Source organism: Rhincodon typus, chromosome 4, assembly GCF_021869965.1.
Source record: "Rhincodon typus isolate 14 chromosome 4, sRhiTyp1.1, whole genome shotgun sequence".
In the NCBI taxonomy this organism is placed as follows: domain Eukaryota; kingdom Metazoa; phylum Chordata; class Chondrichthyes; order Orectolobiformes; family Rhincodontidae; genus Rhincodon; species Rhincodon typus.
Genome location: NC_063335.1, coordinates 10,948,723 through 10,965,968, shown reverse-complemented (window position 1 = coordinate 10,965,968; position 17,246 = coordinate 10,948,723). Strand labels below are relative to the sequence as shown.

The window sequence follows — 17,246 nt, the reverse complement described above, 5'->3', positions numbered from 1 at the left end:
TGTCAATGCCACAACACAATTCAAACAACCTCATGACATGCTTTCATTTCCTTTGAAGTTTTTAAAACTGGATTATAATGTTTTTAATAGTAGGGGAATGCACGCTTCATCAGCAAGCATGTACAAGGCTCCACTATTAACACATTATAATCAGGATTTACCAGCAAATACTAATGTTGGCTGAAATTTTACAGCATTAGATTGGAGTACTCCCTTTCCTTGAATACTGTTCTGTAAATATTTGACATAGGAACCAAGCAATAATGTCAGTGTTCAGAAGTTAAAGTTCCTTGGTTAATTTTAAGCTGGTAGCCAACCCATATTTGCTCACATTAACATCGCAGAGTGGAACTTTCCAAGCCAACAAATGAACTCTCAAATGACAAATAGCTTCATGGAAATTTTAGTATCTTTGAGCAAAGTGACCTGTCTATAAAAAAACTGATAATGAATTAGATCTGTAAACATATCGTGAGCATTCCTTTTGAAGGTGATGGATAATTTATGCTACAGTTTAAATGAGTAAGCATTTCAATAATTTCTTAACAGTTTGCTTATTATTTGCTGAAAAAGAAGTCAGTTTATGTAGAGAAACACTGACAAATTTATGGAAAATGTGTAAAGACATTATCATGAAAACATACTTGGTGTCAAATAATGATTTTCCTCATTGACTGGAAACATGAACTGAACCTTTAAAAACAGACTTGTTAAAAGAGAGGCTAACAAGATTACATTACTGTACATTCTACAGCTTGCTTATGTCTGGCACAGACCCAGTAGGTCAAAGGGCATTTTTCTGTGCTATAGATCTCCATGACATGCTGTGACACATTTGGGGCTAAGTGGGACTTAAACCTGGATCCTCTGGACCAGAAATAGGAACACTACCACTCCACCACAAGATCCTACTCTACATTCTACAGATAATCAACCTGCTTGGAGATGTTATTATACACTTCTGGAGCTGGTGGGACTTAAACACAGGCCTCCTGCTTTCGGGGTAGGAACACAATTCAGCATGAATTGATTGTATAAATATGGAGAGATAGTCATTGGGTATGTGAATTTTATAGAGTGTGACTAACTGAAATTATGCTGTCACATAGAACTGTGGATTTGAGTTCTGTTTAAATATGGTTATCTTTTGAGGTATAACAGCAGCAAGTCTGTTAAACCCACCAAACACAATGACATTGTGGGGAATACGAAGGACACATATCTGCTGTTCCATAAGCAAAGGCAATAATATTCAAGTATTGGAGACAAGTCATTAAAGCCCGATATCCCGGGCAATGAAATCCTAGTAAAGAGAGTTTCCGGGCGTGATCTATTGACCTACCGACAATAAACCTAACTAGATTCCCTAGGCAGTTGGAGAGGGAAGGACAAGTGAGAAGCCAACCCATTCAATGCTTTAAGCACCAGTTTTCTCAGCAAAACTGAAGATAAGCAAAAGAGGCACTGAGTGAGGTGACAAAGGTGTCTCCTGCTTCCCTTTCTTTCCAACCAACCTGATAACCTTCAAGCGCAATTTGATGACTGTGACCATCCAGGGACACTCTTTTGCATATGGCAACTTCCCCAAAAGAGTTCAATTCATCATTGCTGTCGCTAGAATAACCAAATTGGCCATCTACATCATTACATCAGATGCATCTATACCAAAGAAGTCATAAGATTAAAGTATTCAGTCTGAAGCTAGCCAAGTCACCCACCAGCAAACTGGATAGTGCATGCGGTCGTGTGTGTGAGAGACCTGTGTGAGCAAACTCAGGAAAACATTTCTAACTAGTTCTACTATGGCTACAGTGTATAAACAGTTAAGAACTCATTAAATTGGCAAGTATATCCTTTACAGAGTTAAAAAAAAACTGTCAGAAAAGGGAAAAGAGGAAAGCTATTTCACCCTCCCTTACCTGGTGTAACACCAGTCTGTTCTGCTATAACACGTGTTCCCGCAATGCAAATTAGCTATAACACGACTGACGAATAGGGGAACGCTATTTCTAAAATGCAAACATGTGTTGGCTATAACGCGATTCCATTGGTGCGTGGAGGAGTATGTGTCGACATCACATGATCGTTTTGCGGGCTTTGTCCTGAGCATGCGCAATGTTAACGCCGAAAGAGTCTCCTCTACTTTAGGTCAAGCAAAAGAGGTTGGATGATGGGGCAATTTTTCCTGACCTTATTGTTGATGTTTTGGAGGATGTTTTTAGAATGTATTGCAGGAAAAAAAATTTGGATTTCAAGATTCTCCTCAGTCTGGATAATGCGCCAAACCATCTCCCAACCATTGCTGAGCTTTTTGAAAACATCAAAATGCTATTTCTATCCCCAAACACAACCTCCCTCCATCAACCCATGGACCAGGGTGCAGTAGCAGCTTTTAAAGCTTATTATCTAAGGTGCACATTTAAGAGGCTGATTGCAGCCACTGAGCGGGATAAACACAGTGTTCTTCAATTTTGGAAGAGCTTTAACATCAAGAATGCAATTGACCTTATCGTGGAAGCCTGGGGTGATGTCAGTAAAGACTGCTTGCATGCAGTTTGGCGGAAACTTCTCCCAGATTCTTTTCAAGATTTTAAAGGCTTTGATCCGTCAGAGCAGCTCCCATGAACCAAAGAACATTGTGTTGATCTTGCAAAGCAAGTTGGATTTGAAGAAGTGGAGAGTGAGGATGTTGAAGAGCTCTTGAGTCCCATTGTGAAGACCTCTCTACAGCTGATCTACAACAACTTGTGCTTGATGGGGAAGTGGAAGCTGTGGATGAAGAAGATGAAGTTCAGGATGCAGCATCATGACAGCTTTCCACTTCTGTTTTGTCTTCTATTCTGAGGGAAATTGAGAAGCAGTTCAGCTCTCAGAGGTCAATGATTACAATGCAGAATGCAGCAGGGTAGCAGTTCATGGAATAAGATCTTATTTGGCATCCCATGAGCAGCTTCTTCATGAAAAAAGAAAAAGGGCAAAGCAGCAAAAACTGGATGTCTTTTTTAAGCCAACCCCCAAGAAACAGCCAGAAGACAATGAACCACAGCCACCCGCTTCTGGATTAACTATTTTTCACCCTAACCCTGCAACCACAACTGCACCTGAAGGTGATGATGATGATGACCCTCAGCCCCTGCATTAATGACAGAGCAACCTCAAAACCACCCCCCCTTCAAGTCATTTTGACATTTTTTTCAAGATAAGGTATGAAATTTACTTTTATTTCATTATTAGATATGAATTAAACATTTATTCAAACTGTGCGATCCTTTGTGTTAGGCTTCTGAGTGATCCTTGAGTCAGTTTTTTTTGGCAGTCTGCCCCTAATCCTGCTTTTCCCATCAGCCCCGTTATTTCTACAGTGCGATTTTCTATAATGTGAATTTGTGCAGGAACGCAACTATTACGTTATAGCAGAACCAACAGCATCACGGCTTTTAACCATTAGATTGGCAGAAGAATCAAAGGTTTCCTATTCTCTTTGGGTCAATAGATTTTAGAAATATTTTTACCTTGCTGGCTGTGAATAATGAAACAGTGATTGGTATTATATCAATACTCAGGACCAACCCTAACTCTTATTACATAATAAATGTTCACTGAAAAACTTAACTCCAAAGAGATTTGAAGCCCTCCTCTTGCCTTTTCTCCCTGGTTCTGCTTTTCCATTCTCTTTCTATTCTTTTTAAATTTACACCACACTATTCTACAGCTTTTGATACTGTTTGCACTTTTCAAAACCTTAAAAGATCCTTTATCTACATCTTTTCTTTTGTTTATCAGACCTTTGTTGACCGGGCCCATTTCATAGGTACAACCTGTTTTATTTCTTTTGCACAGACATGGTGTCAATACCTACATAATAGAGTGGGGTGGATTAATGGACTGGATCTTACCTGCCCTTAAGGGATGGCCTGAGAAGTGCGATAGGCATCAAATGATGCAGACAGTTGCTGTCTTCCCAACAGCTTGCAAACCTGCTGTGAGCAGAGAATAGCCCTCCCACTCAGAGACCAATTAAGCCACTTGATGACCTTTCTCATTTAACCAGTGACACATGTGGGGACTGCCAAGTGTATTGTAGCAGCCCTCCACTATTCCCCCCAACTTTGGCATGGAGGGGCTCTCCCTTCCTAACATCCTTTCATCCACAGCAGGGAAACAATGACCTACCACAGCATGTGACACCTCCTGCCTTAACAATCCATCCCTTCAATTCACAGGGGGCTGCCTGCTGGTCCTGGCACACTGTGACCTTACTTACCTGGTCATTAGGGCTCATGTCCTTAGATCGGTCTTGCTGTTCCATGTACAGCCCCAGCTGTGGCCATCTCTTCTGGTGGCAGTGCTGAGGCTGCTGAGCATCCAGCTCTTGGGAGTGCAAGCCCTGCCAGCAGTGCCACCACATCAAACCCATCATGCCAGTTTGTTCATGGCAATCAACTTAATCATCCAACAAGGATGTATTCCTTTAAAAGCTGGTGATAATTTGAGAACTTTACTACTACGTTTTTGCCCCCAGTTTTACTAGCATTTACTTCTTCGCAATTTTCTGTAGCTATTTCCCTTCTTGTCACTGCCCATTTATCATTGTTAGTCCTTCAGTTCCTCCTTTCTTACTCCTGATGTGTAGGTTACTGTAGGTTACTCAGGAAAGTACCTCCTACACAGATCTATAAGGACATCATACATTTTACTTCTTGGCCAAACTGTTATGGTTCATGATATGAAAAGGTTTTTGCTTTTTATTTCATCCTCCTTTCATTACAACCTTCCGTCATTTGTTTCCTATTCCATTATTTGTTTTTCTTGCACCTTCTGTCAATCCTGATGGCACACTTGAAAGTGAGGTGAAAGTGGCAGCTCTTGATATCAAACCAGAATCTGATCGAGTGTGGCATTAAGGAGCTCTGGCTAAATTGAAGTCATTAGGAATTGGGGGATATTCACCACTGGTTGGAGTCTTACCTAGCACAATGGAAGATGGCTCTGCTTGGTGGAGGTCAATAATCTCAGTCCTGGGGTTTGTCAGGGTAGAACCCTAGGCCCAAACATTTTCAGCTGCTTTCATGTCATTCAATTTAACATAAGGTCAGAATTGATTATGTTTGCTAATGATTGCCCAATGCTCAGTGTGATTAGATGGTCCTCAGATATTGTGGTCTGTGCCCACATGCAACAAGGTCTGGACAACATTCAGATTTGCACTGATTAAGAGAAAGTTACAGTCATAGAGACATGCAGTACAGAACAGGCCCTTGGCCCATCAAGTCTGCACTGAAAACAAAGTCAGGCCACACAAGTGCCAACCAATGACCATCTCCAACAAAAGAGAGAATTCATCTACCTCCCTTTGATATTCAATGACATCATTATTCCTGAATTCACCACCATCAACATTCTCATGATTACCACTGACCAAAAACCAAATTGGACTCACCATGTAAATGCAACTACAGGAGCAGGTCACAGACTGGGAATTCTGCAATGGGTAACTCACCTTCTGAGTCCCCAAAGCCAGATCACCAGACACGAGTCAGGAGTACGGCTCGCACTCCTAAGAGGTGGACACTCAGCAGGCTCATGTGCCTGAAGGAATGCAGCTTCAGAATGTTCAAGAAATTGAAGACCATCCAGCTTTATTGGCACACCACCCACAACCTTAAATATCTGCTCCCCCCACCAGTGACAGAGTGTCAGCAATGTGCATCATCTACTGCAGCAACCTGCCAAGGTTTCTTGGCAAGCACTTTGTGAATGCATAACCTCGAGCATCCAGGAGGGCAGCAGAAGCCTGGGAACACTCGCTCAGGCAAGTTTCTTTCCAAGCCCCACACTGTCCCGATTTGAACTATATCACTATTCCTCACAATCACTAGGTTAATATCCTAGAACTTCCTCCTAACAGTACTGTGGACACTCCTATATCATAGGAATTGCAGTGGTTCAAGAAGGCAGTTCACCAGGACCTTCTCAAGGACAACTAGGATGGGCAATATACGTAGGCCTACCCAGCTCATGAATAAAGAAAGAAAAACGGGGTCTTGCAAATTTTTGTGTCACTAGGCTCTTTGAAGCTCAACAATCTACCTTCACACAAACATCTTATGGGTGAAAAGGTATTAGGAAATACATGGGATTGATCTCACTCCAGCAGTATTACATGGCTAGAATTGAAACAGAGTACCCCATTTATGATGGGAAATGGAGCTTTATGGTGAAGTAATGACACAAGAGTTGGGGAAACACCAAAGAATTTTTCGGTCAGTCTGAAGATATAGGCTAAGACAAACCAATGGGATAGGGTCTCAAGTGAGCAAGTAAAAAGAGGAAAAGAAAAAGGATTTACCCTCTTGACACATTTCATAACAGGAACTTTGTAACTTATTTTCATTAACTAATGAGTTGGAAATTCTTAGAGTGTTGTAGGCTGCAGCAGCACCACTTTTGACATTACAATTATTAACAAACACAAAACTTCAAATACAATGGACGTTACTTTTGATAAGCAGCTCTTTGGCTTTTGTTTCACTAAAAATGAAAGGTTGCCTGAAAGCATCACAAAAACAAAATCTTGTCCTACAGACAAATTGCCTGCAGATTTGATCAGATTAGTAAAACCGAGCTTGCAGGCCCTGTATTATGTGTTGAGCGGGGTCAGCACAGTTAATCGAGAGCGTATTGGTATCGGCAAATAGCTAATCTGAGGTCACCACGGGATCGGCCTATGAAAATACAAATAAAATGCACTGCCTTATATTTAGATAAGACTAAAACTAGACTAGGCTTACCGTTTTACTTTATCAAGTGTGTCATAGAGACCATCATAGTCATAATCAAACACTGGACCACTAATGACATTAATTCCATTCCGTTCTGTGGCCAGTCTTTTCACCATTACCTTGTGAAAGTAGTTCCACACTCCTGCATAGCAACAATCAGAACAAAAATAAAGCAGCTGATGAAGACAGGACAATTATTAATAAACACAAAGCTTCAAACATAACAGACATTACTTTGCAACAAGGTGAGCCTCTGTTTAAAATGGCCATCTCACAAACATTATATATTAATGATATGAAATTGACAGCTTGGTTAAGCACTGCAAATACAATTGAAAGGCTGTAGAGCAGCCTGGAAACACTTAGGTTCATACATCATTAACTAACAGTTCCATGCTATGCTGTTAGCACAGCTAAAAACTACTTTGCTCTTCACTAGGCTGAGGACAGCCCAGAGCAGGTAGTCCAATTTGAATCACTGGCAAGGAGGGGATCATTAACAAGTGATCACAACCTTAGAGTAACCAGTCAAACACAAAAGTGATTCTGACTCCATCTAGTGGTCAAACCAAATTACCATGTTCTCAACAACAAAAGGGTGGAAAGACTTCACTTGACGAAAGGGCTACACTCCGAAAGCTTGTGTTTTCAAATAAACCTGTTGGACTCTAACCTGGTGTCGTGTGACTTCTGAACTTGTCCACCCCAGTCCAACACCAGCACCTCCACAAAAAGGTGAAACTAAGAGCCGGTCAGAAGGATCCATGAATGTGGTGCTCAGTTCGGTCTTCTAGCAGTGGGAGGATATCCCTATAGTAAAGGGTGGAAGGAGCTGACCATGGCATTGCCAGGCACCAATGGCAGGACATCAACTACGCTCATACAGCAAGAGTCGTAGAGTTGTACAGCACGGAAACAGACCCTTTGGTCCAACTTATCCATGCCGACTAGATATCCAAAACTAATGGAGTCCCATTTGCCTGCATTTGGCCCATATCCTGCTAAACTCCTTCCTTTCCATGTGCGCATCCAGATGCCGTTTTAAGCTTTGTAATTGTATCAGCCTCCACCACTTCCTCTGGCAGCTCATTCCATACACTCCGAATGAAAGAGTTGTCCCTTTAGGTCCCTTTTAAATCTTTCCCCTCTCACTGTAAACCTATGCCCCTCTAGTTTTGATCCCCACTCCCCCCAACACCCATTATCGGTCAGGCCATTGCAATTCAGTGATGTCTCAGGGATTCAACAAGAGCCAGATGGCTTCCTAACTTTCTCAGAAGGTGTCCCTGTGAACTGTGCGTGTGCCTGATCAGGGGACCCAGCATCAGGAAGGAGACAGGGGCACTGAGAGCAAGCAACTTCCAGTCCTCATGTTTGACCCACCCACTCCCAGCATCTTGACCTCGGTTTTACCATCACTTGTCATTGGTGGCAATTGCAGTGCTGTCAGCAGTTGTCACTCTGGCTGGCTTGGTGATTACACATAGCTGCCTAAATCTGATTAACTGGCAGCTTAAGGTACATGGGATTTCTGTCACTAGGAACTTCAGTCACGCGGGAGGCCCAGAGGTGCCTGATTTTATCATATATCACCCTCCCAAGTAATTGTCAAGGATTCCTGGCCAGTTCTCCAACCTTTGGATAAGATCATCATAAGCCTAACTAAATCCAGCTCCAAAGGTCTGCTTAATTTGTCATTTTCTTCCCTTTTGGCTTTCCAGCATTAATACTCACTTTTAAATGCAGGATACATTGGAACAATATTTGAAGTTAGAAAGGCATCATATTTAGCATCAAGTGACGAACCAAGAGCTGCAAAATAAGAGATATTTCTAGTATACAAAATATTTACATCCGAAAATAAAGTATAAAAATTAGCAAATCAAATAATCTGTGTATTTTTGAAACACATGCTTTTGAAATACAGAAGAGAAGTTCCAAGAACGATTCATGATTCAGGTGGGGGTGATAGGAAAGTAATAATTACGAGGAATCATATTTATGAAATTTTCCAAAGCAGAAACTGTTCAATGTCATTTATGAAATGACCGTACACTTCAAGCAAATTCTCCTCTATTTGGCTAAAATGACAAGCAAATAGGTTTCAATCCCAGTCTGATATTTGCATTTGACTAATCTCTAAAGGGAAACATTTTTCAGTCTCAGTTGAATTATCCACTAAAAGGAAGCAGAGTATTTTTTTCTTCTTCTGATTGGATCAAAAGCCTCAGGAGTTAGGAATAATTGCAAAAATTGGATCATTCGATCATAAACAAGGTGAATTAAGAGCAGCTCTCAAAATTAGGTAAAGTGACCCATAGTGAGGGTTCCATCTGGAACACTAGCTTATTCAAATGCTTTTAAATGCTCAATTTTTAGTCTATTTGCTCAAGATATTTGGGTGCTAAGACTTATTACCCATCCTTCAACTGCCTTGGAGGAGGTATAGGAAAGCTACCTTCCTGAATCGCTTAGTTTGTGCAGGGGCAGGTACATCACAGTGCTGTTAAGAAAGGAGTTCCAGAATTTCAACCTAGTGACAGTGAAGAAGTGTCAGTATAGTTCCAAGTCAGGATGATATGAGGCCTGGAGCAGAACTTATAGGCTGTGGTGTTCTCATGTATCTGCCGCTCTTGTCCTTCCCAGTGATAAAGATTGCATCTTTGGAAGGTGCTGTTGAAAGTAGCATGGTGGAATTGCTACTGTTCACCTTGTACATAGTACACACTAACGCTACTGTACAGCAGTGGTGGAGGAGGTGAATGTTTAAGATGCTGCACTGGATGCCAATCAAGTATGTTGCTTTGTCTTGTAATATTGTAGTACAGCAGTACAAAAGTTAAATTAATATTTAAAAAGTCCTCTTTTCTAATCGCATGTTCAAGTATTCCAATGCTCAAATGTTTTGGGTTTAATTGTCATTTTCACTGATGAAAGATTATTATCCTGAAACTTTAATTTTACAACAAATGCTGCCTGTTCTGCTGAATAGTTCCAGCATATCTTAGTTTTGTTTGAGATTTACAGTGATTTGCTTTGTATTTTTCACTGCCTGCGCTGTAATGCGGTGATAAAAATCATCTATCTTTTATAGACCCCACCCGATTATCATCCCATTGATACAATCAGTCGGGTTACAACCCATTTAGTGAAGACACAAATCTACCCCATAGTCTCTCGATTTAAATGAGGAAAAAGTGAGTTTGAAATCGACTGTTCTGGGAAAAGGCCTCAATTCAAATATTGGCAAACTCAGCATATAACCCATTTTTAACACTCCCCACCCTCAATCTTCTATGTGATGAGTAACTGTACAAATGGACAAAAAAAAAATAAGAATAGGCCACTCAACCCTTCAAACCCACTCCATCATTTAATAAAATCATAGCTGATATGATTTTAACCTCAACTCCAATTTCTGCATATCCACATAATCTTTCATCCACTGTCTAACTATTAAGAGAGTCAAGTGTTTAAAATATTATCAATTTTATACGTTACTGCTAAGCTTTCGGTGTTCTCCCTCCACAAAGTGTTGTGATATAATTGGAATTTTTTTAATCTCTTTTATTACATTTAGATTTTATCATTTAGTTTTTATAACCATTAAAAGTAAGAGATGTTAGTGCTTGTGATTTAACATTTATTTATCTTGAATGGTCACACTAAGGTTTCCACTATTCTGTCGAAGAAAGTGTTATAATTCTAACATCATAAGAACCATCTCCAATTACCCATTAAAATACCACTTATCTTTCAGTTGGTCTTGGTAGAAATGTCATTCACAAGCAGACCAGACAATTTGTAACATTTCCACAATAAAAGTGTGAAAACAAATGACAAAGAGATGGAATATTCTGCTTATAGGATTTGACAGTGAAATCAGTTTGCCAACTTTGATTAGCTGAGATTCACATGCTGCAATCTCAAACCAAGAGGCTGGGTGAGTTTTGGGAACATGTTTCTTGGAAAACAGTTCCAGTAAAAAATTGGTTTCAGATATATCCAGTCTCAATTCTTCACCATAAAAAAACTATCCTTGGCATATTTTGAAATGTTTCATGATGTATTATTTATTAAGTGATCTTGCACTCAAATAGAAAGCAGATCTTGGATTAGTATTCACATTACATTTCAGGAGCTCTTAAATCAAAATCTAGGAAATAAAACAAAAATGGAGTACTGAAAAGCTACCCCTATTTCCAGTCAGTAAACAACATGCAAACCTTTAATTTTAACTGTGATGGTGCAAAGCGGTGATGTTCTATGATTCTGCGTGAAACAATATGAGGTCACCTCCAATAAGTCTCAGAGGCATAGAGCTATAGAGGTTTACAGCTTGGAAACGGGTCCTTTGGCCCAACTTGCCCATACTACCCAACTTTCACGATTAATCTAGTCCTATTTGCCTGCATTTGGTCCATATCCCTCCATGCTTATCCCATCCATGTATCTGTCCAAATGTTTCTTAAATGACAAAATTGTACTTGCCTCCACCTTATGTGAGATCTTAAATCCATCTATCCCAGGAGGAGCACTTGTGGTTCCTATACTGGGAGATCCTTCACAAAATGGAAGTGGTGTGAACAGACTAACTTTGCACTTACCATTTTCAAGAAAGAGATTTCAAAATTTCTCTTTCAAGAGCATTTCCATTTCACCAGATATCTAAATAATACATTACAGCCCAACAAGTTCAATAAACAGAGAACCCCTTCTACATTACTTCTGCTGCTGGCTCTATTGCATGGGATTACTCTTGTCATCAGAAGTTGGTGGATAATACTATACTAGGTGTTGTCTTGGATGTCAACAACCAAAAACATATATTAGGCAGTAACAAAACAAGCAATAACTAAGAAATACTTTTCTACAGTATTAAATTTTGCTAATTCTTTGTAGAGAACAAGGTAACAAATAATTTTCCATTGATGCAAGGAAACTTTATCATAATACTTTAATCTCTTTTTTCAACAACTATGAAAATTGTCAGGTGCAGCTAAATTCTCTTCAGCCAACCTTGCTTTGCATGTTCCAAATCTCTCTCAATAATTTCAAGCAAACACGCTGATACATACCTTAAAGGTCTTGGTTTGACCTTCAGCAATTTATATAACTTCCAACTTCAAATCAAACAAATCATACAGAAACCAAGGTGTAGAGCTGGATGAACACAGCAGGCCAAGCAGCATCAGAGGAGCAGGAAGGCTGACGTTTCAGGCCTAAGAAGGGTCTAGGCCCGAAACATCAGCTTTCCTGCTCCTCTGATGCTGCTTGGCCTGCTGTGTTCATCCAGCTCCACACCTTATTATCTCAGATTCTCCAGCATCTGCAGTTCCTACTAGCTCTGAAACAATTTTAACCCCACTGCAAAGCCTCTTCTAAGGATGTCTACCTTGAAGAAGTTACCCTCCTCCCTCCGGAAAAACCTCAGTGGATCTCTCTTCTATCCGCCTTCCCCTCTCTCCCTATTTATTTCAGAACCCCCTTCCCCTCCCACATTTCTGAAGAAGGGTCTAGGCCTGAAACGTCAGCCTTCCTGCTCCTCTGATGCTGCTTGGCCTGCTGTGTTCATCCAGCTCTACACCTTGTTATCTCAGATTCTCCAGCATCTGCAGTTCCTACTATCTCTGAAATCATACAGAAACTTGTGTTTGAGCTGAGTGACCTGGATTTTTTTTCCCTTTGCCAAGGCTCAATAATTAATCTTAAATGCTAGTATAATGAACTGAGCTGGAACATTTTTCTATCACTGAGGTCACTTTAAATCCATTATGAAGCATGGCAGAATCAAAAGAAGTCAATACCAATCCAAATATTAGAGATAAAAATGTAATTTTCGTCCAAGAGGTCAAATCGCTGTTGGTTGATGAGATCATTTTAAGCATTAATGATAAAATAAGTGTTTATTTTAAAAAATTTCAATGTATTTTGATTATCATTCAATAGTGCTAAACTATAGAACCTAAGCTATATTGTGGCTGAAAATGAACAGTTGGATATGATTGCCACAAGATAACACAGGCAGCCAGCAACCAAGCTAGGACCCTGACATGCTTGGTGTGTACTTGGGGTGAATAGTGTCAGACTTCCAGGTAAAAACTGTAGATGTACCGATGTTATGTTTTATCATTTAAATTTATCAATTGCCTTCATAAAGGTTATAGAAAACAAGTGAACTTACTGGGAGGATAAAGAAATCCATAGGAAATTTGTCTGTCTGCTCTATAAGCTGAACAAGTTTGACTGTGAGTTGCAGAGATGCGTATATCAGGTCTCACACAGTTGTTCAGAAAGTCTGGAAGGTTAAACAGTTCCACCTGAAATTGGATGTGAAAGGCTCTTTACAATGGTATCAATACATCTTTCAATTTTGAAGGTAATTTCAGAGTTCTCTTCCAACAAAATAAGGGTTTACAAAATAAAACACTCATTTTGTTTTGATCATCATGAGAAAAGCAAATCATTATCAAATGAGTATCTGTATCAGGGCATTATTGTCACAAGTGCAACAAGAGTGCGTCAGAGGACCTGAAATTGTTATGCTGGGTGCTGCAGGTCCTGGCCAGTTTCTACAGGGGCATATTTCAGGCGGAAATCAGTCCAGCCCAGACACAGTTTGTGCAAGAGACAGGCTGGCTGAGAAGAAGGACTCCCAACTTGAAAGTTTTCACATGCATGGCCTGCACCTACACCTGGAAGAATAGCAGAACGATACACAAAATAAAAGCATTGATAGCAGATCTAGCAAACCCAACCAGTTCACATCTCCCCACCACCACAAATTTGGGAGTATCACACCAGAACACCTGGTCAGGTGGATATCCAAGATGTGCACCAAGAGCTGGCCCTCTAGTCCCAAGATTATTCAAATACATGAACCCCCTCAATCATTCCTACTTTGCCAGGGTCAATGCTAGAGATACAGATGGGCACATCCAAACTGTTGGACCTGCAGCTTTAGAACTGCATCGACTCAAGTGCACCATCCATCACAGTGGCTTAAAATAAGTAATTCTTTCAACATGATGAAACTGACTATATTGTATTAACTGACATCAAAGAGACTTTTATCAAAAACTGGCTGGAATTATACATGTATACCTGTAATTCAACAATAAATTTGTTTCTTTCCCACACTACTAACCATAAAACTCCGCCAACATTCAATGTGTTTTTGTATCCATTATGGTGCAGGGTTTTAGTGTTAGGGAATAAAAAAACATGTTCCACTTCAGGATTGTTATTTCAACATTAAGAATGTCCAAAATTGGTATCACTTGCAACATTCAACAAATACTCTTTAAACTGCTGAGCACGAACCTGTTTTGGAACGGTGTATGAAGTCCACAAAGGCATTGAGAATGTCTCACTATATCCACTTACATAACCTTGATGATGTAAGATATAGTACTTAGTACGGTACAGAACAGCAGGACGACCATAAAGTAGGTGCTTGTTTTCTATAGAGAAATCAAGAACGCAATAAGATGAATATAAAAGTTACATACCAACAGAAATTCAAAACAAAAACTGTAATTTTTCAACTTGAAAAATTAACTACACTGATGAATAACGACAAGGCATTTTCATTATTAGTTCTTTTTATTGTTTTGCCAGTTTCATGAAAACACAAAATAGTATTGAAATTGCATGTACTTACAATTCTAAAAGCCTTACCTTCTACTCCCCTCTGCTGCAGGCGTTTGTTCAGCTCATCTCCTTTGTTCTAAGATAATTAAAATAAATGTATAAAGGTCACTAAACAGTAGATTTTGACGTGTGAATAAACTAATAAGACTATGCTGCATATCTGAGAGTTGATTTATTCATAAACAGCAATTAATAGCTGACAGAACTACCTACAAAGAGAATCAAGCAAACATTCCAACTCTGGTTTTAACTCAAGGTAGAGTGTGTTGTTCAGCAGCCAGGGTAAAGGGGAGACCATGTAACGATGGCACCAGCATAAAGTCAAGACCCTTAACTCCTGGCCTCACGTAAATTTTGGAACAGTGAGGCCAGCATGAATTTGGTGGGAATGATGTAGAACTAAATTTCGGATGGGTGGGAGTCACTGCTGGGACCCTAAACTGACATGACGTGTTCAGCTTTGGATGGTAACCAGCCAAAGTTGGGGGTAGGTGTTCATTAAGGTGAGGTATGAAGCAGGGAGTTTCCACTTTGTTGTGGGTCCGGGGAGGGGGGTGGTAGGGATTGAACAGCTGCATCTCCTTTCTGACCAGTAAAATCATTCCCCAAAATAACTTTCCGGGTTTCCTTCGGGTCAATTCTTCCTACCAAGAGATTTCATTCTGGCATCGGTCATTGTAGCCACAATCCCAAATTAAAGTTGCATTGGGACAGGTTAACATCATCAGGTCTTAACGTTGCAGTATTAACAAGGCCGTTGCTTGCTTCCTCAGACAATTAAAATGGTGACAGCAGACATAACATGTTGGTGATGCAGCAGGTAGCATCCATCTATCATTTTAGACCATATCATTCCCGTCAGGTGGGTGGGTTTAAAATCAGGACTTTCATTTCTCCAAGATTATTAAATTAATGAATAAATGAAAGATTCTGATCCCAAAATATTTTCAGTTCAGGTAAAACCAGAGCTGTATTAGGAAACGGAAGCCGACATTTCGGGTCGGGACCCCTCTTCAGAAATTCTTCAGAAGAAGGGTCCCGACATGAAACATCAGCTTTCCTGCTCCTTTGATGCTTTCATTTATTTTATAAATCTTTCATTTATTCACTAATTTAATAATCTTGGAGAAATGAAAGTCCTGATTTTAAACCCACCCACCTGACGGGAATGATATGGTCTAAAATGATAGATGGATGCTACCTGCTGCATCACCAACAGGTTATGTCTGCTGTCACCATTTTAATTGTCTGAGGAAGCAAGCAACGACCTTGTTAATACTGAAACGTTAGGACCTGATGATGTTATCCTGTCCCAATGCAACTTTAATTTGGGATTGTGGCTACAATGACCGATGCCAGAATGAAATCTCTTGGTAGGAAGAATGGCCTGATGCGTTCCTCCAGCTCCACACTGCGTTATTGCAGACTCCAGCATCGGCAGTTCTTACTATCTCTCTATCAGGAAAGATCTTCACAATAATTGACCAGGTCAAACATTATCTCAGCAGTTCAAAAATGAGCAAATGGTTTGATAATGTAGACATTATTTTCTAACCCTCTCATCACAGGTGCAACCCAAATCATCCTGAACTGCTGAAGCAGCAATATGGGATGGTTTAGCCACTTCTTCTGGTATAGATGGTCTGAATGGGGGGTTCCGCAATATATGATTCATGCTGCCATGAGTTCCATTATTAGGAGCTGGTTTCAGTCCAAGGAGGTCTGAAAGGGAAAGAAAATATTGACTGGTGTAATTTTCATGTTAATAACGTATGGCAGCAAAACATAACATCATTGACAATGAATTTCACACATTCAAAAGACAGGCTGTGGTGATTTGCATAGATAAAACACAACTAGTTAGGGTATGTTACTGGATCTCTATTCTGATAAACTCATGTTTATTTTCAAAGCATTTCATAACCAATGAAATCGGATTACTGCATACCTAAACAGCAGTTTGACATCATGCAGACAAACGGTGCTAAGGCCATTGTGCTGATCTCGAATGAATAAAAAAGGGAATCAAAGTAGATACTTTCCAGTACCTTTTGAAAGATAATTTGTGGGAATGCCATCTTATAAAATTACACATAGTACAACTAATTTGTAAGGAAAACTGGCTTCCTTTGATATCAGGTTGGGAATACAAAGATTTGTATTTAAAAGAAACATTTAAAATAGAAGCATGAGTGTCCTACTCCAATAACCCTTGACTCTTCAATCTCTAGAAACCCATCTAATGCTTTCTTAATTCAATGATTTTGCCTCTACAGCCTCTTGTGGCAGAGAATTCAACAAGTTCAGTATCCTCTGAGAAGAGAAATTTCTTTTCATCTCAGTCTGAAATGACCCTGTTCGGGACCAGCCAATGAAGAGAAACATCATTCCCCCATCCAGCCAGTCCAGGCATTTCAGAATGTTATGTTTTTCAATTAAAAACCCTTTCATTCTTCTAAATTTTAGTGAACACAGCCCAGTCGACTCAATCTCGCCCCATACAACAAACCTGTTGGAATCAGTCTGCTGCATTCTCTCTGTGGAAAGTAAATTTTTCCTTAGGTAACGAGACCAAAACCACAAACAATTCTCTTCGTAATTAGTTTCTTAACAATTTTCAGTTATTAATGTGAATTCCTACCATTTTACACATAACTTTGTCCAATTGTTTTTAGAAGCCAATGTACAGCACAGGAGAAACATAAACAGAAGTTGTTGGAAAAACTCAGCAGGTCTGACAGCATCTGTGAAGAAAATATGAGAGTTAATGTTTCAGGTTCAGTGACCCTTCCTCAGAACTGGGCTCGAAAC

General features: G+C 39.9%; 2 protein-coding genes across 4 annotated transcripts in view; one reads left to right on the top strand and one right to left on the bottom strand.

Moving 5' to 3' along the window:
• The window catches only part of enpp2 (ectonucleotide pyrophosphatase/phosphodiesterase 2), a 105,398-nt gene that overhangs the window by 7,845 nt on the left and 80,307 nt on the right, over positions 1-17,246 (bottom strand). For both annotated transcript variants that reach the window (XM_048595807.1, XM_048595806.1), the window contains exons 19-24: positions 15,991-16,157; positions 14,463-14,511; positions 14,106-14,245; positions 12,967-13,102; positions 8,517-8,594; positions 6,792-6,924 (exon numbers count right to left, since the gene is read on the bottom strand). In XM_048595807.1, the coding sequence (XP_048451764.1) occupies positions 6,792-6,924; positions 8,517-8,594; positions 12,967-13,102; positions 14,106-14,245; positions 14,463-14,511; positions 15,991-16,157 (703 nt within the window). The remainder of the gene's footprint in view (positions 1-6,791; positions 6,925-8,516; positions 8,595-12,966; positions 13,103-14,105; positions 14,246-14,462; positions 14,512-15,990; positions 16,158-17,246) is intronic.
• The window catches only part of LOC109934864 (CCN family member 3-like), a 133,709-nt gene that overhangs the window by 37,429 nt on the left and 79,034 nt on the right, over positions 1-17,246 (top strand). The window lies entirely within an intron of this gene.